The sequence below is a fragment of the Myxocyprinus asiaticus genome, chromosome 4 (assembly GCF_019703515.2).
Source record: "Myxocyprinus asiaticus isolate MX2 ecotype Aquarium Trade chromosome 4, UBuf_Myxa_2, whole genome shotgun sequence".
NCBI lineage: Eukaryota > Metazoa > Chordata > Actinopteri > Cypriniformes > Catostomidae > Myxocyprinus > Myxocyprinus asiaticus.
The window spans coordinates 15488197-15513618 of NC_059347.1; the positions used below are offsets into that span (position 1 = coordinate 15488197).

At 39.4% G+C, this 25422-nt stretch overlaps 1 protein-coding gene across 1 annotated transcript in view; it reads left to right on the forward strand.

The window, feature by feature from the left end:
- Nucleotides 1–25129, forward strand: part of LOC127439899 (vacuolar protein sorting-associated protein 37D-like) — a 48909-nt gene extending 23780 nt beyond the window's left edge. Inside the window, exons 3-4 of the mRNA XM_051696197.1 lie at nt 14910–14992; nt 24089–25129. Coding sequence (XP_051552157.1) covers nt 14910–14992; nt 24089–24568 — 563 coding nt within the window. The 3' untranslated portion in view covers nt 24569–25129. The remainder of the gene's footprint in view (nt 1–14909; nt 14993–24088) is intronic.
- The last annotated feature ends 293 nt before the right edge of the window (nt 25130–25422 follow it).

Here is a 25422-nt window from a genome sequence, read left to right on the forward strand (position 1 = left end):
GTGGTAGATTACTATTGTAAGTGCATTACTGCACACACGTTTTTTATTTGTTTTTATAATCTGATGGACAAGACAAAATTACAGATACTGTAGTTATATCTTGATTGAATATTTAACTCTGTAGGTAACACTTTACAAAAAGTACCGTTTGTTAATGTTAGATTCGTAAATGCATTTGGTATTATAATTTTCAATTTAATTACAGCATTTATTAATCTTGGTTGATGTTAATTTATTAAAAAAGTTGTACTACTATTCATTGTTTGTTAATGTTAGTTCATATTGCATTAACTTTTGTTAACATATACAACGTTTAATTTTTTTATGTAAAATGTTTTAGTATATGTAGAAATGAACATTAACCAAGATTAATAAATGCTGTCAAAGTTTTGTTCTTTGTTAGTTCATGATAACGCATTTACTAATGTTAACAAATAGAAACTTATTGTAAAGTGTTACCTCTTTACAATAGGTTTTTCATTGTCTTTTGCTTTGCCAAACAAGCACAGCTTAAATTGCACCCTGAGTATTTTTACCTGGCTTTTACTTAATGTTTTATTTTATTTATTTTTATTTTTAATTTCATTTTCTATTTTAACATTTTCCAATTTTTGGTTAGTGTTTAGACACATATTAGCTTCTTTGAGAGATGCAGCTTTGCTTATGCTGCACAAGGCCAAGTCAAACAACAAGTAACCTTTGTGTACACTGATGTTTGCTGGGAACAAAATCCTGTTAAATGGAGCGGCCCAGCTGCGACCTCAGAGGAAGATGAACTCAGGAGTCTTTCTCTCGCATTTCCACCATCACCCGTCTCATCCTTGTTGCATTAATTCATGTACGGTAAGGCTGTATATTTCTGCGGTAGCCCACAACATTGACCCACCCTACTATACTCAAGGGCCCACATTCCAGCACTCAGACCAAAAAGGCCGATATGAATTATTTGTTGACTTTTTTTAAGGCCCCTCCTCACCATTGTGTAGTGTAACTGGTGATGCAGATCCATTTGAAAGGGCTTTTGTTTGTAACCCCACCTCCAGTGCTGCTCAAAGAAAAGGCAGAGATTCATATGATAGTCAAAAAGTCTCAACCGCTGTCCCATCCCTCACCCAAGAGCCCAGTGAAGTCTGGGAACCAAAGTCTGAGGCAGATAGATGAAAAAGTTTGCAGTGAAATGCCTGCAGGAAATTGAAATTGAGTTGTGAGCGGGCAGAGAGGAGGAGGAGGAGACCACAGTGTTCCTTCAGTGTTCGACAGAGCAACAAAAGATCAGTGGAGGATGTCTGCTAGTCCGCTTACACAGTCTGAAAGAGCTGTTTTCTCCTTACACAGGAAGTCCATATCTCCACATGGGCAGTGTTCCACTCAAGCCCCTTTTCCACTGACAGGGTGCTGGTGTCATGCCAAATCCTATGCCCCATCAAAATCCTACCCCCCTTGGACCACAGAGCAATTCCACTGGCTAACAGAACTTCTTTTGGGTACTCTATTTGGTGCTTGATTGGAAAATGTAAAATTTTGCCACAGCCTGGAACCATTTCTACTGCAGAAAAGGCAGATCTTGTTGGAAAAACTTGGCTCTGCAATGGCCCATACCAGAGGCCCAGAAACTGTGAACGTTGGAGGCTGGACGGCCTCACCAAGCAGAGTTTTCAGAAAATTACAAGACACTTTATTTTTCTACCACCTTGTGATGGCTTAAAGAAACTTTAAATTACTTTGGATGTTGAAATATGTTCTCAAAGGTCATAACTTTTGTAAACTAAGACTATGATGTAGCGTGTTTGTTTATGGGATATGTATGTAGTCAGTTACTTCATCATTCGGTTCTCAAGTCAGTGGAAATGCTGGCCGGTCGTAAGATGCACCAGCCAAGCACCTGTGGTCCCGCCTTGGACCCCAAGGGCTAGTCATTTATAATGCCTGATCAAAAAGCCCTCTACGAAGTATTGCTATTATGTGTATTATAACTTATGTAGGATAAGAAAATTGTGTAGATTATTAAAATATAGCAGTCTCATCGGTTAGCGTTATGCCATTGAATCAGGCCAATTGGCTAGCGTTATGGCAAGGTTCAGACTAACTGGTTAGTGTTATGGTAAGGTAACAGGCTAATCAGTTAGTGGTATTGTAAGCCATCAGGCTAATCAGTAAGGGTTATGTAAGGTATCAGGCTAATCAGTTAGTAATATGGTAAGCCATCAGGCTAATCAGTTAGTAATATGGTAAGCCATCAGGCTAATCAGTTAGTTTTATGGTAAGCCATCAGGCTAATCGGTTAGTGTTATGTAAGGTATCAGACTAATCAGTTAGCAGTATGGTAAGGTATCAGGCTAATCAATTAGCAATATGGTAAAGAGCTGGCTAATTGGTTAGCGGTATGGTAAGATATTAGGCTAGTCCGTTAGCATTATGGTAATGTTTTATGCTAATCAGTTAACGGTATGGTAATATTTCAGGTTAATCAGTTAGTGTTATGTAAGGTATCAAGCTAGTTGTTAAGCGTTATGGTAAGTATCAGGCTAATACGTTAGCGGTACGGAATGTATCAGATGAATCAGTTAGCGGTATGGGAAGGTATCAGGTTAATCAGTTAGTGTTACGGGTAACAGGCCAATCATTTAGCGGTTTGGTAAGGTAAAAGGCTAATCAGTTAGTGTTATGGTAAGGTTGCAAGCTAGTTGGTAAGCGTTATGGTAAGTTTCAGGCTAATCAGTTAGCAGTACGGAAGGTACCAGGCTAATCAGTTAACGGTATGGTAAGGTGTTAGGATGACTGGTTATGCTCAGCTAGCAGGCTAATCAGTTAGCTTGCTAACTGAAAACGCAAAAAAGAGAAATGTTTAATTTGACCATCTGTAGCTTTGGACATGTAGACATACAACATTAGTTGATGTATTTTGATGGTTAAGATGGCACACTCTAATAAGCGATATTGTAGAGTACAAAAAAAGTTTTGTAGAATCATTTTGGGGTCCATGAGAGACTTTGATGTGGGGTGGAATTTGGCACAACACAGGTTCCTGCACAAGAACCATCAATATTTCGATGGAAAATGGGGTCTCAAGAAACACTGTTTCACAGAACGAGTCGTTCTTTCTTCTTGCACTCTCTCTCACAGCTGCTGGCCAATGACGGAAGGAGGGTGGAATGTTCACCTTCCTGTCACCACGTAGCAAACATGTACCCGTGCCTCCAGCTGCAGGCTACAGCCGGATGGGTGGGAGAGAGATCGTTCTCCCAGCACAAAACATCTGATTCTCATTCTGCTAGAGCCCAAAGAAAGAATGAAATATGGTTGGATTGCTCCATCAGCTGAAGCTGGAAGTCTGGCTTAGAGCATTGAGAGTTAAAATGAAAATTCTGTCATTTACTCACCCTCATGTTGTTGTTGTTGTTTTTTAAGTAAATAATGACAGAATTTCCATTTTTGAGAGTACTATTCTTTTAAGAGAGGAATTTAGCTCTAGAGGGTGTAGAACTAGTTTCTTGGTTGGAATTCAGTCTAGCTTTGAAGGTGATTTAATGCCCCGACACCACAATGTACTGCAGTTCCACTCTCAGTCAACCTCATTTGCTACTAATGCACCCGCCAACTGCGTACAAACATGAGTCAAGATTATTTAACGCTGCCGTTCCTTCTTTTTCCCCCCTCACATGTGGCCAACGGCACATTCTTGGCCCGTATTTCTTCTGGAGAGTGACTCGACCCTGGTATGTGATACACTATCGCTCTTGCTTCAAAAGCAAAGAGCACCACAAGTGCCTTTATTGTTAACCTAGTGTAAGGACACTGTTTACTCGAGGTCCGACCTGTTGACCTTTGACATGCAAAACCCATTGTTGACCTCTCAACACATACCTGCGGAACTCTCACCAAACTGGTTGTCAACTGCTCCACCCCTAACAGAAAAAGCAACCCCCTCTGAAGCTGGGCTGAGCCAACATCGTTGCGGGGTTGAAAAGGGCATCTTTGTCTGGAAGTGCCCGTAAATCACATGGCCAAAGGGCAGACTGGGGAATCCAAAGTCTTTGTGAGAGCGTGTTACGGTTCTCACTGATGGAAGAGTTGGTAATGAACAGGATGTGAAGTGGATCTGCCACCCCCCCCCCACCTGGTGTTTGAATGGAGGGGACAGTTATCAAATTTGGATTAGGGCCATTGAGCTACCACACACATGCAGGCTCAATCACTCAGTGGGAGAATGGGGCCTCTCACAAGCTTTTTGAAATCAATCTCCTGAGAATCTGACCCATACTGGGAGCTCTACGCCACAAGCCCTTAGAAGAAATCTACTCGATACATTATTTCAACATTGCTGTGTTTGAAACTTTCACATGGGCTTAAGCTCATTAACGTTGAAAGGGAGGAAAATGAAATGGTTTAGGATTAGGTATGAGGAAAATAGCTAAAAAATAACTAAAATAACTACAGTATTTTCACAGTAACAATCTGTAGTCTAATTTGTGTGGTTAATAAGCTTAAAATATTAATATGGCTGTTTATTGCTGATGCAGTTTGCTTTATTTATATAATGAGCCATTTAATGGCCATACATTTCAAGAAATAAAAAAAATCTGTCATCATCTACTCCCCATGTCATTTCTTTGTTTTGTGGACTTATTTTGCAAAATGTCTTGGCTGCTATTTTTTTATATTCCGATACTTTAATTGTGATCTTTTTTTATCAGATTTGGAGCTCAACAGCCCATTCTCTATTTATTTTCATTGTATGGAAAAGTCCAACATGAACAATCTGCAAAATATCTTCTTTTGTGTTCAACAGAAGAAAGAAACAAATTCTAGTAAAACATATAGTTCCAGAAACATGATGGCTGAAAAAGTGGACAGGCACTGTTGTGCTCTATTTGGAACAACATGAGGGTGAGTAAATAATGACAGATTTTTTTTTGTAAGATGAACCAGTCTTTTAGATTACTTCAAAGAGGTGTAGTGATGTTGAGCGTGTTTGATCAGATCTGTTCAGATTAGCTTTATCAGAATAAAACGTGTTTGACCTAGCTGTCAAGCCTTTTAATTACTTAGAAAGGTTGCCTCAGGCACCTGCATCCCTGTGTTTGGGCTTGTATGGTGTCCTCACATTGTGTGTTTTGACCCGAGGGTAAACCTGAACAAAAGCCCTCTGCGAGTGCATTCTTAAGAAGGGCGCTGGCGCACTTTTCCCTCTAATTCTGCACCTGTGATGACACTTCAACAAAGGATGGTGCTGTGCAGAAGCGTTACAAATGTCACTTCAGCGAATTCATCCAGGAGAGGCTTTAAATGTACGACCGAGAAGACGTGATGTGTAGGTTTTTTGCGTGTAAAGCCAATCGCGTACATTTGCTCTCTGAAGCTGTTCCTTACTCTCTCTCTCTCTCTCTCTCTCTCTCTCTCTCTCTGATGACAGGAAAAAGCAGTCTGTGGTATTTATCTGCAAAGACCACAAAAGAACACCCACCGTTCTGTTATTTTCACAGGAATAGAGGGAGCGTGTGTGTGTGTGTGTGTGTGTGTGTGCACTTACAGAGAAAAGAGCATTACAGTTTGTTTTCCTGTGTATATATGCACACATTTATCAAGTAAATTGAAACTTTTTTTTAAAGAGTTCCATTAAATAAAGCCATTGTAAAATAAACAGTTTGGTGTGGAATAACTGTCAGATAATCAAATGTGAATCAATTATTGCAAACACTTGTCAAACTTCTCCTCGTATGCCTTCCATTATTGCAGTAGTTTACACTAATCCCTCAACAGAAACATGAGATGAGATTTGACTTGAAATATGTCCTTTAATTGAATGGTGCAAGCCTACCCTGTTGAAAAAAACTGCTTAAACCAGCCTAAGGTGGTTTGTTGGTCGTAGGTGGTCACCAAGCTGGTTTAGGCTGATCTGTTTTACTGTTTTAGAGGGGTTTTATGCATTTGAGAGTAGGGCTGGGTGATATGGCCAAAAATATTTTCTAATTTTTTTAATGGGTGAGGAGATGGATTCCTCCTGTTAGACCTCAACAATGAATGTAAACAGAACTTGTTTGTTCACAAGTAAACTCCACAGGGTATGCTATTTTAATTTTAAAGTTCAAGACGTATACTCATATTTACGATTTAATCCTACATAAGATGTTTAATCTCTTTTTGATTATTTTTTGCCAATTTCATCATCTTCAGCGGCACCATAAACTGGATTGCCAACCGCCAATAAACATCACATGAAGAAGAAATACTTCCTTGCCTGTGTCAACAAGTTAGCGGACGTGACAGTGTTTGGATCATGAAAAACTGTTTAATTAAATAGTACAGAAATAAACAGCAATGGTGTTGATGTCAGAGTTGCTGTAGTGTTTAGTCGAAAGCAATATTGCATTGTCTGTGCTGTCTTCTTCGGTAACTATATCATTTTATCCAAATAGTTAGCTAGCTTGCGGCTTCCTAGCCTCATTACTGGTTTACATGACAACAGGGCAAGGTAACTAGCCAGCAAATATTGAAGTTCCCAACCGGCTGATTTCATGACAGTGATTCAGTTAGTTATGTGTAGAACTTTGCCAAACTGCTTGCCTTTTAGCGACACGCACCTGATCCGATTGTCTAGATCAGGGGTGGGGAACCTTTTTCCTATTAAGGGTCATTCGAGTATTTACAAAATTATTTGCTGGCCAGACAGTTGCCAAGAAAGTATTCAGTGTGTTTACACTGTACGATTAATATTCAATGAATCATATACCTAATTCAGCTAATATCTCATGCTTGGAGGCATTCTCATGCATATCTTTGCTGACTGAACAATTAGAATAATTTCCTAGCTAGCAAGATAACTTAATTTGGTTTCAATACAATTCAAAATGCTTTTCTTTTGCTAAGCAAATAGTTTCTCAAATACAACAAATTGTGAATGTGTAAATCCAAATCAGGTTAATTTATATTACCTTGTGATCCAGAGCAATGATTGTTGAGAACAGCTTAAAATACACTATTTTTGCATAAGCTGTGTTTCTGTTTTGTCGACATGTTGTGGTAATAAGTCATTTAGCAGACGCTTCAATGCAAAGCAACAAACACTTATTATAAGGACAGTCTTCATGGAGCAGCCCAGGGTTAAATGCCCTGTTCAAGGACACAATGGTGGGGCTGAACCAGCAACTTTCAGGTTAGCAGCACAGAGCTTTAGCCCCTTTCATACTGATCACACTGTGAATTCGGCGACAGTAGGCCGAAAGTTCTGCTTCTGAAATAAGTCTGTGATTACTGAAATTTGAACAACTCACGGGTGTTTTTCCATTGTCCACCATTACTTTCTCCTGCTGATGGTCACAAATATGGCGGCTGCGAGGAAAAATTGACATCACTGAAACTGGTCAATAGGTTACTTTTGTGAATTAAATCTCATGTGAGTGTACATGTTTTTTAACACTTCAGGAAAATCCTATATTAATATACTAATATACAGTATATACACTATTATTATTTTATTATTGGTAAAACTTTTTAATTAGGGATTAAAGTACTGAGTACAATAATTATTTGTTCATTTAATGCTGTTGTATTGTGCTCCCAAGAACCACAATAGATACCATTGCATTATACCAACAAGATTATTCAAAGACACGTATTGTGATTATAAATCTGTGCACATATGAGTTTGTTTGTTGAAGTTGACAGGTGCTCCTTTGATTTGATAATTCAGAGAAGAAGGATTGTTTTCTGAGCAGAAACGATTTTCCCATCCACAGAATAAGAATGATTGTTTTTCCCTTACAAATGCTACCATGAAAACAAACTCAGGCCTCACAAGACATTTTGTTTTGAACAAAACAATTGTGGTGGTCTGTCAATACAATCAATTACCATTATGTATTAATGGAAGGAGGCAGAGTTTGGCAGTGTTATTGATCTCAGAAGTTTACCTCAGGTGAACACAGCTATCTTTCCTTAATACTGATATCTACAGCCTTTGTTTCTTTGGTATTGTTTTTCCTATTTATTCGCTCTTTTGAAGTCAACATGAATGACATTTACAAATTATATTTTCTCTACCTGCACTTTTAAGGTGATGTCAGATGAAAAGGAACGTTTTTTTTTTTTTGGTCTTAAGGAAGTCCTGTAGATTTAAGCTTGTTTCGGGTTCATCAGACCTTGACCGGACATGTTTCTTATAGGGCGTTTACATAAAACACATTTTAGTGTTCAAAAACATTTCGATGGAGTGCAACGGAATGGAAAACAATGCAGGGATCTTGAGACACTTTTATAAAAATTTGACTATTTTACCTAGATATATTGTCTCAAAGGCATGACACTCAAGGCGTGACGCTCGGAATACAGCGCAAGACACAATGTAATGGCCAAATCATTTTAAATATGTATTGCTTTATCGGCAGTGTTTTACAGGGGATGAATTTAAAGAAACTTTAAAAACACTAAACACAACTTTTCCCAAGAGGGTTTTACCTTGCAAGTTGTCTAACAGCTAAGCATGAGCTTTAAAGCACCACTGCTTAACATATGGAAAAAAAAAAATTCTAAGAAAAAATCTAGATAGACTAGGCAGCCTCACTAAACAACTAGTGAACCATCATGACCCATCCCTATTGGAAAGTGTAAATAAAGTGGAAGAAAGAAAGCGGGTGGGAATGCAGTCGGGACATGACGCTGGCCAGATTCGAATTTCATATCGTAAGCATATGCACTACCCACTCTTTTCTTTTAGTTTCACATAACCAGTTCAATCAATGGCCTGTGATCTTTCATGTAACTGTAAGAGCGTTGGGACATCGGCTCCATGGCCATCAAGAGCCATCTCGACCGTGAGATCCCTGGTCATATCTCTGGCTCCAGAAGACTCCTCGCTGTAGAGCGGGGCGCCCTGCGGCCCATCTGCATCATTTCTCCCCAGTATGTAGGTCACCCACAGCTGCTCTCCGAGTGTTGTTTGTCTATCTGTCGCCTTCCATTACCGTTGCATGGCGTGGGCCGCTGGGGTCGTGCACGTGGCGTGCCACTCCCTCCTCGCTCACCCTGTCATGCCTCAGCAGTCACGGATGCTGAATGTACATGAACGAAATACACACAAACACATGTGACATAGTGGGCCTTTGATTATTCATGTTCAGAGAGCAGGGCATGTAGGGACAGTATTAAAGGCCTTGTTATTGGCAAGGCGTATGCCTGAGAGTGTATTGGCGTGAAGCCATAGAAGTGACTAGATGAATTAAGAATGAAGCGCATCATATGGTTCTTCTATCTGTGTGATTATCTCAAATAGATTCACTGAAAGGTTGGAAAATTGATAGTCCCACCCCAAACACATGCCATTGGTTTGTGCTGGCTTGTCCTGGAGCATGCGTTACCTAGATAATAAAAAAGTACAATGGTCATACCATGTTTTATGGATGCTACCATGGTGGTAATACCTTGGTATTCTTAAGTACCTTCGCTGTAATTAGTATTTGTGTTACATTATAAAATACATTGACAAGTGAAAACGTTTCATCATCTTTATAACAAAAATTTGTTTAATGGTTTAAAATGTAGTATACTTATAACCTCCATGATAAAACTTGATAAAAGGTGTTAAAATTTAAGGCTGTATAAAATTAAGTTAATCAAAATTAAAAGTGGCCTTTCCAGTAAACATGGCGTTTTTGTGCTTTTTATTGTAAATTATAAGGTGATAAATTCTTTGAACTTGCAAAAAACAGTTTTATTAATGTTTAATCATAAACAGAAGCACATGTATTACCATGTTAAGTTTTAAGTCATAATTTTCACCATAAATTAAGGTAATTGATACCTTTTACTGCAAAAAAAAAAAAAAAAATAAAATATATATATATATATATTAAAATATTTATAATACATTTTTTTATAAATAATTATATATTTTCATAAAATATCCCGCTGATCAGTGGGAGAGCAAGATGAAGGGCAGCCGGAGACACCGGTTCAAGAGAGAGAGAGACGCATGGGAGCCGGCGAGCAAGTTCTTTTTTCTCTCTCTCTCTCTCTCTCTCTCTCTCTCTCTCTGTGTGTGTGTGTCTCTGCTCGCCCTTTCCCTCAACCCACTCCTCCCCTCGTCTCTCCCCCAGGTTCGCAGGAGGCGGGTGACAGAAAGGCCGGAAGGGCATTGTCTCCCCTCTAGAGATATGTGGGGGGTGGGTTTGTCAGACCGGTGGTGCCCCAGCCTGAATTGGGCAGGGGAGGAGTGTGATGAGGAGGAGGGTGTGGCTGGGCCGTGATGAAGCACGGCCGGCGTTGAATCAGCTGATCAGCGGGAGAATGAGATAAAGGGCAGCTGGAGACGCCGGTTCGAGAGAGAGAGAGAGACGCACGCGGCCGCAATGCATATGAGTCTGTGTTTGTTTACGTTTGTTTTAAGTTGAGTTTCTCATTAAAACTTTGTTTACTGTTCAGCGGGTTCCCGCCTCCTCCTTGCCCAATGTTTACCTGTTACAGTCATATTTTTATTAATATTATTATTCAGACAATATAGTAAATTAACTTACTTTTAGTAACTTATTTTTGCATTATTTTTCCATTAAAATTATGAATGTTTTTCACAGTATAATAGTAACAAGTAGCTAAATACCATGGTGAACATGGTAATCATACCCTGGCTTGTATAATAGTACCATAGTAATTACCATCCAATAACACCATTGTACCATGGTGCTGCCACAGTGCTTTTTCATAAGGGCTGTAGTGTGGGTTTGTGTGTGATGGTTTGTTTGGGGAGGGGCTCTGGATTATTAGTGCGCAAATGGTGTCATCACTGTGACCTTTCTTTGCCTTCAGTGGCCACTAGCTCAATTTTTCACATCCCCCGTGGACTCAACACATGTGTACATTAGCATAATTGCCAGTCACCATAGTAACCCCAGCACAACACTTGGAGGGACCAAGCCCCTCACTCCCTTCCGTGGACATGAGCTAACAGAGATAGATTGCTTCCTCCCTTACCTCCAGGGCCCTACAATAACACTGCAAAGAGACCCGAGAGTGGCTTCAGTCCCGGCACTTTACACAGAGAATTACACAGCGGAGCTTATTCACAGCTGAGCACACTAACAGTTGATTTCAAGAGATGCTTCAGTGTTTTTTTTTTTTTGTTTTGTTTTGTTTTCCTGTTGCTTCACAGCCCTTGAGTAACTTTCCTTTTTAAATTCAGTAACTGCTCAATTCAGTGACCGAGGGAGTTGTTAATTTAGTAACTACTCAGTTCAGTGACCAAGGAGGTTATTAACTCATACACGCTCAATTCAGTGAGCAAGGGAGTTAACTTAGTAACTGCTCGATTCATTGAGCAAGGGAGTTGTTAACTCAGTAACTACTTAGTTCAGTGACCTAATGAGTTGTTAACTCACTAACAGTTTGATTTAGTGAGAAAATGAGTTATTAACACAGTGACCACTCGATTCAGTGAGTGAGTGAGTGAGTTAGTTATTAACTCCTTAACCGCTTGATTCACTGTGTGAGTTAGTTATGAAAAAGTTTCAGTGGGAACGCTGGTTTCCATCTGAACGCCTTCAGACAGTTCAGCCCCGACTGTGCGCGCTCGTTCGTGAGGCACACCATCATCGAGACTGAGTCCAACTCCAAACCGAGAAAAGAGATGCTCTGAACTGGGGAGAACTTGCTCTTTTCCCAGTTGACCCGAGGCCCCAGCCGGTTGATGTGCATGAGCACCAGGTCCCTGTGCGCACACAACACATCCCGAGAGTGAGCTAGGATTAGCCAGTCGTCGAGATAGTTGAGGATGTGGATGCCCACTTCCCTTAGCGGGGCAAGGGCTGCCTCTGCGACCTTCGTGAAGACGCGAGGGGACAAGGACAGGCCAAAGGGGAGGGCCTTGTACTGGTACGCCTGGCCCTCAAAAGAAAAACGCAGGAAGGGTCTGTGTCGAACTGAATCACGTAGCCAAGTCGGACAGTCCGGGTCAGCCATCGTGACGGGTTGGGAAGTGCAAGCCACGCGTCCAAGCTCCGGGCAAGGGGGACCAAGGGGAAAATATCGTCGGACATACCGGCGGGTGGTGCCTCGCGGTGGGGCGGAGCCTGAGGCGCCACGTCGAGAGGGCTCGAGCCCCGTGGCCGTGCTGAGTCCAGGGACATCGAAGCACATACCTGGCTCCTGATACCCACCATAGGATCGGCCGGGGAGGGGGGAGGAAGAATATGGTCCCACAGTCCATCGGAACCAACCTGGTGTGGGAGTGTTTGTGCCACAGCTGGGCACGCAGGCGCAGGGGGCCCGCTGCTGGAGCGCCAAACCTGCTGAAATGGGACGGTGGATGGCGGTCATGACGACGGCCGTGCGCACCAGATATGTGACCCAGGGAACAAGAAAACCGCTTTTTTGTTGAACTTTTGGGGACCGCAGCCTCTTGGGCATGCAGCAAAATTAAATGAAAATGAAACAAAAGATTCTCCTCCCGGCCCTCCACTGGGGGATGGAGTGATTTGTCCACCAGCTCCAGAGCAGCAGGTCTCCTCGTCCCTGATTCAGTGAGTGAGGGAGTTGTTAACTTCGTAACCGCTTGATTCACTGATTGAGCTAGTTATTAACTCCGTAACCGCTTAATTCAGTGAGTGAGTTTTTAACTCCATCACCACTGGATTCAGTGAGTTAGTTATTAACACTGTAACCGCTTGATTCACTGAGTGATTTAGTTATTAACTCCGTAACTGCTTAATTCAGTGAGTGAGTTTTTAACTCCATCACCGCTGGATTCAGTGAGTGAGTTAGTTATTAACTCCGTAACTGCTTGATTCAGTGAGAAAATTAGTTATTAACTCATTAACCGCTCGATTCAGTGAGTGAAGGAGTTGTTAACTCAGTAGCCTCTTCACTCAGTGAGTGAGTGAGTTGTTAACTCTGTAACCGCTTGATTCATTGAGTGAGTTAGTTATTAACTCTGTAACCACTTAATTCGGTGAGTGAGTTTTTAACTCCATCACCACTAGATTCAGTAAGTGAGTTAGTTATTAACTCCATATCCGCTTGATTCACTGAGTTAGTTATTAACTCTGTAACCGCTTGATTCAGTGAATGAGGAAGTTGTTAACTCAGTAGCCATTCGATTCAGTGAGTGAGGGAGTTTTCTACTCAGAAACCACTCGATTCAGTGAGTGAGGGAGTTGTTAACTCAGTAACCACTCGATTCAATGAGTGAGGGAGTTGTTAACTCAGTAACCACTTGATTCAGTGATTCAGGGAGTTTTCAACTCAGTAACCACTCAATTCAGTGAGTGAGGGAGTTGTTAACTCAGTAACCACTTGATTCAGTGTGTGAAGGAGTTTTCAACTCAGTAACCACTCGATTTATTGAGTGAGGGAGTTGTTAACTCCATAACCGCTTGATTCACTGAGTTAGTTATGAACTCTGTAACCGCTTAATTCAGTGAGTGAGTTTTTAACTCCATCACCACTGGATTCAGTGAGTGAGTTAGTTATTAACTCCGTAACTGCTTGATTCAGTGAGAAAATTAGTTATTAAGTCATTAACTGCTCGATTCAGTGAGTGAGGGAGTTGTTAACTCAGTAAATGCTTGGTTCATTGAGTTAGTTTTTAACTCCTTAACTGCTTGATTCACTGAGTGAGTTAGTTATTAACTCTGTAACTGCTTGATTCAGTGAGAAAATGAGCTATTAACTCATTAACTGCTTGATTCAGTGAGTGAGGGAGTTGTTAACTCAGTAACCACTCGATTCAGTGAGTGAGGTAGTTATTAACTCCGTAACCACTTGATTCATTGAGTGAGTTTTTAACTCAGTAACTGCTCGATTCAGTGATTGAGGGAGTTGTTAACTCAGTAACCACTCGATTCAGTGAGTGAGTTGTTAACTCAGTAACCACTTGATTCATTGAGGGAGTTTTCAACTCAGTAACCACTCGATTCAGTGAGTGAGGGAGTTGTTAACTCAGTAACCTCTCGATTCAGTGAGTGAGGGAGTTTTCAACTCAGTAACCACTCGATTCATTGAGTGAGGGAGTTGTTAACTCAGTAACCACTCGATTCATTGAGTGAGGGAGTTGTTAACTCCGTAACTGCTTGATTCTGTGAGTGAGTGAGGTTTTAACTCCGTAACCACTCGATTAAGTGAGTTATTAACTCAGTTACCACTCGAGTCAGTGAGTAAGTTGTTAACTCAGTAACCACTTGATTCATTGAGTGAGGGAGTTGTTAACTTGGGAACCACTCGATTCAGTGAGTGAGGGAGTTGTTATTTCAGTAACCACTCGATTCAGTGAGTGAGGGAGTTGTTATTTCAGTAACCACTCGATTCAGTGAGTGAGGGAGTTGTTATTTCAGTAACCTCTCGATTCAGTGAGTGAGGGAGTTAGATAACTCAGTAACCACTCGAGTCAGTGAGTGAGTGAGTTGTTAATTCTGTAACCGCTTGATTCATTGAGTGGGTGAGTTCTTAACTCCGTAACCGCCTGAATCAGTGAGTGAGTTATTAACTCAGCAACCGCTTAACTCAGTGAGTGAGTGAGTTTTTTACTCAGTAACTGCTTGATTCATTGAGTGGGTGAGTTATTAACTCAGTAACCACTTCGTTCAGTGAGTGAGGGAGTTGTTAACTCTGTAACTGCTTGATTTAGTGAGTTGTTAACTCTGTTACTGCTCAATTTGGTGAGTGAGTTGATAACTTCTCATGAAGCCGGTTCATAAGTAATTAACAAATGGAACATCTTTAGTCATGCTGCATGTTTATTTTTTGTGTGATTAGTAATTCAGTTGTTTGCTCCTCGAAATAATGAGTAATATATATTATTTTGTGGTCCCCTGTTTCTCAAAAAATGGCTTTTCACTCATAACTCATGATTATGTTTAAATTAATTTTGTGATTGTATTTTCATGAGAATTGAGACTTAGAGATATAAAATATTTGTGTTTTTCCAGAGGCCTTCACACAGAAGCACAGCCCTCAGACTGCCCACAATCTACTCCAGGAGGAGGTTGCACGTGCTGAAGAACAGTCTGAGGTAATTTCACAATATCTCTTGTGCATCTTCATGTATTCAGCTCCCATAAGAGCCTCTCACACTGTATCATAAGACAACAAAATGTGGGTATAATTTTTATATGCAGTGTAAAATATAAAGGATTTGAAAACTTCAGCCGCACTTAAAAGTATGATGAACTACACCTGTGGTTACTCTACTAGGACACCACTTCATGCATCCATTAAAAATTACATTGAGATCAGTTGGTTAAAATTAATTGCAAAAATGGCAAAGGAAAGTAGAGTTAGTTCTGAGTAAACTTGCATTGATGTGTTGTTATGTAATGCATTTACATTTTTAAGTGTTGCTTAAGTGTCCAAAAGTGTTCAGTTACATTTTAAACACTTAATTTTCATTTTGGGGCCACTGTATTATTCTCTAGCAGAACTGTCCGAATGTTGTTTATTCAGACACTCTGATGGAAGAAGCTGCTCTTGTAACTGAGCCAGAATAAAGCAAAATTTGAAGCCTGACAAAGTGTCCAGAAAACTCTTACTCTGGATTACACAAACTGTATGTACACAGAACCAGTTGATTCTGTTTTTACCATAAATCTGAATTTGTTGGTGACATAAGGGTGAAAATCCACCCATTAAAATCCACTAACTTCTACATTACTCACAAACATTGATCTGTGATCTCATCTAATCAATGATTTAAAGCACTGACAGCTCATTCATCATAAATAATGAGGTTAACACATCATAGCTGATGTCATCTCTCCCGCTTTTGCCCTGGAGAAACCAGAGTTCTTATACATTTCATTATGAACACTTCACCCTGCATGGTGTTGAGTATGGTGTCTTTCCAACCAGCTATTAAGTGTACTGTAAAACCCAACAGTGGCACACATTACACTACATAGGGAATATTCAGTTTCCATGCACTTGATCTTTCTTGGAGCAAACAACTAGGATGGTTTGTGCATGGAATTTCATATAGCCTAGCCCTATAAATAACTACAGTTTTACATTTCCTGAAGAAAATGTGAGTTGTGCTTCCCTGTGCACAGTGCTGGGTAGTAACAGATTACATGTTATCTGGATTACGTAATCAGATTACAAAACTCAAGTACTTGCAATTGGATTAAATTATATTTTAAAATACTCATAATTGGATTACAGTTACTTTTTATAGATTACATGATTACAGATTAACAAGGCAACGGCAGTAAATTGTTAATAATTTATTGATCATCCTAATCATTCTCTTTTTTTTCAATCTTTTGTTCTAAATCATCACACCACTGCACTGATATACATTTGGTAAATCTTCAAGTGTTTTCGGAAGAGAGGGGGAGGGTTGTGTGCTTTGCACTCAGAACTAATACTCGCTACTAGCCAGCCAGGTGAAGATGTGGCTGAAAAAGTGTTTCAGTGTTTTTAGATGAAAGCTTTGACCTAGCAACATAGTTGCTGATGATTTTATGGTCATTAATGTTCTTAATGTTGGTATTGTTTTATGCACTTAAAATGAACTTGATGTCTCAGTGTTTTGAATTATAAACTTTGGCCATACACTGTCATTGCTGTTAGATTGAATGTTTATTCATGTAATATTTAATGCACTTTTAAAAAATGTCATAAGGATCAAGCTCTTTTTTTGAGGCTCTTTTTGTGTTAAAATGATTATCCTACTAAAATGCATGTGCAATAAAATAAAATAGAATTAGGTTGAAAAGAATCCAAAAGTAATCAGATTAGATTGCCCCAAAAATGCAATCTATGAAATTACGTTACTGACTGCATTTTTTTGTCCTGTAATTTGTAATTAGTACCTGATTACAATTCACAAGTAATCCACCCAGCACTTCCTGTGCAATACTCAATGCCATGATGCTAAGGTGATCTGAGTGGTTTATAGTGCACTAAAAACCACTTTGAACACCTTAGCAACCCCCCAAATCACTATAGGCATTTAGCAATGCACTAAAAACCACTTTCAACACCTTAGTAACCCCCCAAATCACTATAGGCATTTAGCAATGCACTAAAAAACACCCAGAACACCTAGCAATCCCCTTAATCACTATAGGTATTTAGCAATGCACAAAAAACAAAAACAAACCCTGAGTGGTTTTAGCACATTGTTAAATGCCAGTAATGTTTGGTTGCTAAGTGGGTTGCTAAGGTGTTCTGGGTGTTTTTTTAGCACATTGCTAAACACTAAGGTGATCAGATTTCTGAAATGAAAAACAGGGACAATTCTAGTTCATTGGTAAATATGTAATTGAAATTTCACATGTTACTTATCTATGATTTAAAAAAGGGGGACAATTCAGATGTTATGTATTTTGACCATGGTGAATGTAGTAATGTCATGAACTATAGTATATCATACTCTGTTGAATATGTCTCAATGAATTTCTGATACAGAGGTAAAGCTGATCATTTTTAATTGTCTTCTGTTACATATGACTTTATTTTTTTCTACACTGTATATACAGTAGATGACATTGTGGCATAAAAGTGAACTAAACAAACATATATAAACAATGATTGAATATTGGAACTGTTGCAGCTGACTCCACAGCACAGAGACACCTGCCCTTGGTCACATTCTTTACATCACTCTTCTTACTCTCTTCTAAAATTGCTTCTCTTCTCCTCTTTTCCGTCACCTTTAGCTAGCACTTTCCTAAAAGTAAGACAGTAGGCTGCTAACCTGCTTGCTGGAAAACTGTCAGAGGAATTTCAAAGGAGATTCTCACTTGACTACCCTTTTCCTCAGTATTACAACTGAAATCATATGAAACACTTACACTATGTATTGTATCAGGGCCTGAAATTCATTTCTGAAGGGCTGATTGCCCCTCTTAGGTGCCTCATATTGTTGTAGATTTTTCCACTTTGTAGTCATGACACAAAGATATTCAATATTTTATAATAATTATTATTATTATTATTATTACACTATTTCAACTGTTTCTAGCAGTTATCTCATGTGGTATATCCAATGGACTTGTTTTTCTTAATTATACCTTTTATTTTGATCAACTCTTATGCGTTATGATGCTTCTTTCTGGTCACTTGTTTCCTATCCAAGCGCAATGTAATCTATGCTGTAATGTGCTGACTTACATTTATTGTTGTTCTTTGCAGATACTTTATTATACATTTCATTTATTTTACTATGTTATTAATGTTGTAGTCTTATTTTAAATGCATTAATTTTATATAATACATAATATTGTAACTTCTTTATAACATAGCTAGTATGTGCCTCACCTCAAAGCTGTTAACGATGATGATGATGATGATGATTCTTTTCAAGTGCGCTTGCTCACTGGTCCAGTTCTTAATGGCAAAACTGGCACGAACAAGTAATCAGTAAAGGAAGATGAATAACTTAAAGCTGCTATAGCGAGCAGCCCCCTCTGTTGGTCAAAATAAACAGCACACGGTAAACCTTGTTGCCGGTAGGCTTCAATAGCGGCTTTCTTGCCATGTATTTTCACTTTGTGTACTATTTTGAACACACAGTAAAAACGGGGACATTTCTGGGGACAGCTCCAGTCGGGGACAGACCGTCAAAAACTGGGATTGTCTCCAGAAAATTGGGACGTCTGGTCACCCTACTAAACACCTCTTGTGTTTTAGGGGGTTGCTAAGGTGTTCTGGGTGTTTTTTTAGCACATTGCTAAACGCCTATATTGTTTTAGGGGGTTGCTAAGGTATTCTGAGTGTTTTTTAGCGCATTGCTAAAGGCCTGTAGTGTTTTATGGGGCTGCTAAGGTGTTCTAGGTGTTTTTTAGCGCATTGCTAAACGCCTATAGTGTTTTAGGGGATTGCTAAGGTGTTCAGAGCGTTTTTTACCACATTGCTAAATGCCTATAGTGTTTTAGGGGGTTGCTAAGGTGTTCTAGGTGTTTTTTAGAGCATTGCTAAACGCCTATAGTGTTTGAGGGGATTGCTAAGGTGTTTGGAGTGTTTTTTACCGCATTGCTAAATGTCTATAGTGTTTTAGGGGGTTGCTAAGGTGTTCGGAGTGTTTTTTAGCACATTGCTAAATGCCTATAGTGTTTTAGGGAGTTTCTAAGGTGTTCTGGATGCTTTTTACTGCATTGCTAAATGCCTATAGTGTTTTAGGGGGTTGCTAAGGTGTTCAGTGCGTTTTTTACCACATTGCTAAATGCCTATAGTGTTTTAGGGGGTTGCTAAGGTGTTCTAGGTGTTTTTTAGCGCATTGCTAAATGCCTATAGTGTTTGAGGGGATTGCTAAGGTGTTCGGAGTGTTTTTTACCGCATTGCTAAATGCCTATAGTGTTTTAGGGGGTTACTAAAGTGTTCTGGGTGTTTTTTACCACATTGCTAAATGCCTATAGTGTTTTAGGGGGTTGCTAAGGTGTTTGGAGTGTTTTTTACCGCATTGCTAAATGTCTATAGTGTTTTAGGGGGTTGCTAAGGTGTTCGGAGTGTTTTTTACCACATTGCTAAATGTCTATAGTGTTTTAGGGGGTTGCTAAGGTGTTCGGAGTGTTTTTTAGCGCATTGCTAAATGCCTATAGTGTTTTAGGGGGTTGCTAAGGTGCTCAGAGCATTTTTTTACCACATTGCTAAATGCCTATAGTGTTTTAGGGGGTTTCTAAGGTGTTCTGAGTGGGTTTTAGCGCATTGCTAAACGCCTATAGTGTTTTGGTGGGTTGCTAAGGTTCTCTGAGTGGTTTTAGCGCTTTAGTGCTAAAAATATTTGCCTTAGCAAGCACCACTACTATTGCATGAAAGCAACGTTCAAAGGATCCAAAAGCTATTACATGAATTCGAAGATTTTATTTTTGAAGAACGTTCTTTTAATTTTTCCTTTCGTCTGTTGAGAAAATTTCAGTGGATAAAGCAGAACACTTGAACACTGTTTTTTTTTTTTTTTTTTTTTGGTCTCCTGCTGTTTATTAGCTCTTCATAATTCCTCAATCACACCCATCATTAACATTTCATGGTTTCATATAAGAGCAGTCTATGAAAGAGATTCAAGGTTGCCATCAGGCTTTTTCCAGACGCTGTTGCACTAATAGAATATGCCAGTCCTCTGGGGATGCATGGCTTTAATCTGGCTAATAAAGACATGTGTGGTACTGATGTTCTCTTTGGAAAATATTGTGCTGAAGGCTGGCTCACCACACAGCTCACTTATGATGCATTGAGACCATCAGTCAGGAGGCAGGAGTCTTAACGACAAAGTCACGGAGCGATCGATCCAGGCTATGTGGGGTGGAGGACTCAGTGCTTATTTACTGCCTGAGGACAAATAACCCCACAACGATCAATCAAGGATAGTTGAACGGGTAGGGTGGGGGCCAAGTCAACAACAAGAAGATAAGACATCTATGTAGTGTTTTTTCCTTATGATACATGTTGTGCTGAGCTGTTTTAAAGCACTTGGCTAAACAGTCTGTGAATATTAATAAGAAACAGGAGCACATGGATGAAATACATGTTTACCATGATATGGTCATGCTAAAATGTGGAACTATCATATTTTCATGCCTCTGAGTGAATCTGGGCTAATATTATATTACAATATATGTTGTATTCATGGTGATTTTTATAGTCTGTTTCTTTTTTAACAAATAATTATTAAACTTCAGTGCATAACTCGGGACTGTTTGTGTTGTGGACAGGAATGATACCTCATATTGTGCGACTTGTTGAGAAGAGGTCTGCTCTTTTTGTTTCTATGCAATAAAACTTGGGATTTTAAACAGGCGAATGGTTAAACAGGCAAAAAAAATAAAAATAAAAATAAATTCCTCTAGATTTACAGTAGCTGGGTTTCCATCCACATATTTTTATGTGAATTTTTGCAGTGTCGCATAAAATATTCTGGATAAAAACACCAAGATGCAAATAAAATCTCCAAAATGCGCATAAAAAACATATGTGCTCACTTGAGGTGATACATTGTTTATTTGGTAAGATGACATGCGCATAAACTATGATGGAAAGACATTAACATTTTCCTATAGAATTTACATAGGAATATACACTCACCGAATACTTTATTAGGTACAGCTGTACACCTGCCTGCAATTATCTAATCAGCCAATTGTGTGGCAGCATTGCAGTGCATAAATCATGCAGATACGGGTCAGGAGCTTCAGTTAATGTTCACAACAACAGTCACAATGCACAACAGTCTCTAGAATTTACTCAGTATGGTGCAAAAAAGCCTGAGCTTTCTGTTTTCGACAGACAGATGTGGAACCTGAGGTGGTCTTCAGCTGTTGTAGCCCATCCGCCTCAAGGTTCGACATGTTGTGCAATCTGAGATGCTATTCTGCTCACTACAATTGTACAGAGGGGTTATCTGAGTTACCGTAGCCTTTCTGTCAGCTCGAACCAGAATCCGTTCGCAGAACTGCCGCTCACTGGATGTTTTATGTTTTTGGCACCATTCTGAGTAAACTCTAGAGACTGTTGATGCACTTCAAAAAAGTAATGTGACTTTGCCTCAACAAGCCATGTGAATTACATAATTTGCTCTGTGAATATCATCAATATCATTGCATAGCATCTCAAATGTTCTGGTTATTCTGAAATGCCAAAGCCTGTCACCAATATGATTGGCTACTATCACCTCCTATAACTGTCTGAGACACTTCCGCTTCCAGACAGAAGGCATCTACCACTGAGTGCTAGCAAACATGCTTCATTATATTTAATAAAAGAGCTACAGTTGCTACAACCTTTATTTTCATGTCTATTTTACACTATTTCCCCAGAAGTGACGATTTTGTTCTCTTAAACACATGGGATTTGCTTGGATGGAAACTTGACTTCTGTAGGATGGACCTGAGCCATATCTAGGAATCACAATATCACAGAGACTTTGACATAGCCAGTAAGCAACCACTCAGAACACCTTAGCAACCATATTGCAATGCCCTGGCAACCACCTTGAACACCCTAACACTGTGGTAGCAAATTTTGCACAAGTAAGCACCACTCACATTTTCTACAAAAAATGAAAAAATCTAGTTTTTATTGACATATTACAATTTAACACTTGAAATCACACTTGGGAACCACACGATTTAATTTCAGTTAGAGGTGCATCTTGGCTGTTATCGGCCTGCACTGATGAGTAGTTTGCCAAGGGCAATCTCCTAGATTAGAAGACTTTATTGTTCTTTCTGAGAGGACATTTAGGGGGTGGGTTTGTGCAGATGAGACTTATCAATTATTCAGCCTCCCATACAGAGGCAGACAGAGGGCAGACACCTGCCCCCTCAACTGGAGGCGCAAGTAGACACATTAGGTCATGTTAAATTCATACATAGTGCTCTGCTGTGATGGAGTGAGTATTTGTACTGACTGCATGTTATTCTGTAAGAAACCTTTACAGTGCACACAGGACACTTCTTGTGTGTGCTCTGATTTTAAATACAACTAGATTTTAGCTAGGGTGTTCTGGGTGGTTGCGTGGTAGTTGCTTGCTGACCCACGTCAAAAAAGCACATACCCCAAGTCTCTGTGATATCCTAGTTCCTAGATATGATTCGGCGACACCCTCAAAGAGAAGTATGGGATTTTATTTACCCATTTTATTGTGTGCTGGGCAAAAATCGCCTCTTCTTAACAAGCTGCAATTTGACTAAATGGTGCGGGAGAAGTTGTGTGCTCTGTAAAACTCCAACTTGCAAAACATTCTCCCAACAGATATCGACTTTCTACTAAAAGTAAATTAAACAAAGATTTTTTTAGGCATTTGGGTTCATTTAATATTTTGTGTAAGCTCAACAAGATTTTGCAAATAAGCATTATTTCATTGACATTAATTAGATACTAGTGTCTGCTTCAGAAGGAGAACTCCAACAAACAATACAGTAGTTGTGCTTATGAGCATTTAGGAGTTAGTTCCATGCAATATCATGCAATAAGGTACTTCAACTTTCAACTGTTAGTTCAGCTAGCAAGGTTACCCATCTATTTAGACTAACAAAAATTACAGTGTCCACAAATTGTAATGCTTTTCTTATGTTGAGGCCACTGATGTTTAGTAATCAGATTACAAAAGTCAAGTGCTTGTATTTAGATTACAGAGTTAGATAACAGTCACTCTTTATGGATTTCATGATTAAATATTGATTGCATTACCTATCAGTCTTGACTGAGTGGGAGGGGTGGTGGAGATTTGCAAATACTACATAGTTTGATTTCATGTTTAGTAGTGTTTAATTATTGGTAATTGGTACTTAATATGCTTAAAATTTGGTTTTCATCATTAGAACATGCCACATAAAAAATCAGATTAGTATAAAGTAATCAGATTAGATTACCTAAAAGTGTCATCTAAAAGATTACATTGCTAATTAAAATTTCATTTGTGTTATTTGTAATCAGTACCATATTACATATCAGAAGTAATCTACCCAACACTGGTTGAGATCATTTGTGAATTCATACAAATTAATTAACAAAAAAAATTAAAGATTCTTTAATTGAAAAATGAACATTGACTGAACAAGAGATTTGTAGTTGTCTTGACATGAATTGCATCAAGGAGACATTTTGCATTTAAGTGAATGAACATACTTTTACTGGATCACTTGGGTTTGTAAATTAATTTAACTTTAGATATTGAGTTAAGTGTGTGGTTTTGCAAGATATGGCAACTTGTTTTCACATTAAATATGAAAAATAAATATAAAAATATGAAAAATATAATTCTGTTCTGTAACTCATTATGAAGGAAACATTACATTTTCTGGCTGAACTGTAATTTGAGTTGGACAAACTTAAGCATAGTTTACTCAATGGCTCATAATTAGTTGCTTTTTTATTTCTATGTGAGGCCCACTTAATTGTACAGTAAATTTAATTCTTAGGGTTAGGGGTTTGTTTTGTTCATATAACTATGAAGTATGAGCAAAAGTAATATTGATGCTTTTCTTATCAACCACCATTAAATATGCTCATTTAGCTGAAATTAAGTGGTTAGTATTATACGCTTTTATAGCTATAGTGTTTGGAACATGATGAGTCAGAGAGGACGTTTGCATCTGCATCATGCTTGTTGTGAATCCTGCCTGACTTTCTGTCTTCTAATACCTGTTTATTTGTCATTTGACCTTCACAGGAGTTGCTGGAGAGATTCATGGAGGGCCACATGTCCCTTGAGGTATTCCTGGATTCCTTTCAAAGCCACAGGAAGACGTACCATATCCGCCGCGCTCAAGCCGAGAAGCTCCAGGAGCTAAGCCGACCCGAGAAGAAACCGAAGAAACAAAAAGAGGAGCCAAAGAGGGAGGAGGAGCTTAAAGAGTCCCGCCCCAACGGCATTGCCGCTCACGGCCCTCCCCGTGTATTCCAGCTCCGATACGGTCTGACCCCGGCCATCCTGTTGCCCCTCTCCTCTTCTTCTGCTTCAGTCCTACCTCCTCTGGACTCACGCTCAGGCCAGTCTCAGGCCTCGGGGCCTGGGGCCCCTCACTCTTGCCCTGGGCAGCCTGTCGGGTTGAGAGTAATAGGACAGTTACCTGGCTGGCCGGTGAGACCGGTCCGATTGCAACAGCTGTACAGACCCAATCCCCATCCGTCTGAACCACCGTGTCGATAACAGCTAGCACTGTGAATTCGGTATGAAAGCAAAGTCCGAGGTCATCTGCCGTGTCCGCAATTTACGCAAAGATCACGTGAAGCCTTCATTGAGTCAATATAAAGTGGCTCCAAAAAGTATTTTGACACTCAAGTCACACTAAAAAATATCTGAATTTCAATGCATTAGATATCAAACCAGGTGGCATCTGCGAACAAATGATGCTAGAGCTTTTCTCAGAATTGTCCAAATACTTTAGGGGCCACTGAATAAAAATGATGCTGCCATGAAATCAAAAACTCATGTACCCAAAAAGGGAGGAGATCGGAAAGCCATAAAGTATTTGTTAATGTTGCTTGTCATTGTCGCTTGTACGTTTAATTAATTTGTTTTGTATTTGTGATGGTTAGGTCTGGACATGGCAGATGTTTAGCTGCTGTCTGTATGAGGGAAGTGGCCTGTTTCATGAGAAAAAAAACACTGCATTTTGACTGGAAGGTCTTTTATGAGGCTTGTGAAATGGCACCTTTTTGTAATGTTGATGGTGTTCAATAAAGTCTAATCATGATGTTTATTATAAGCCAATATTTGCAATTATGCATCTCATTGTCTGCCTCCTTGGTGCTGTAGATAGATCCGGGTAGATCTTCACATAATTTTTTTTTTTTTTTTTCACTATGACTTGAAACATATTTTATCCAAGTATATGAACACAAATGCTACACAGGCTTGATTTCATGCACTGTTGTGTTTGAAATTTGTTAGAACCCAATTTGAGTTCTCACAAGGGCCACCATGTACTGCACATGCTAAAATGTAGCGCTATAGTAGCTTAAACTTTCTCTTTCAGTTCAACTACTCTCATGGTAGAGCAT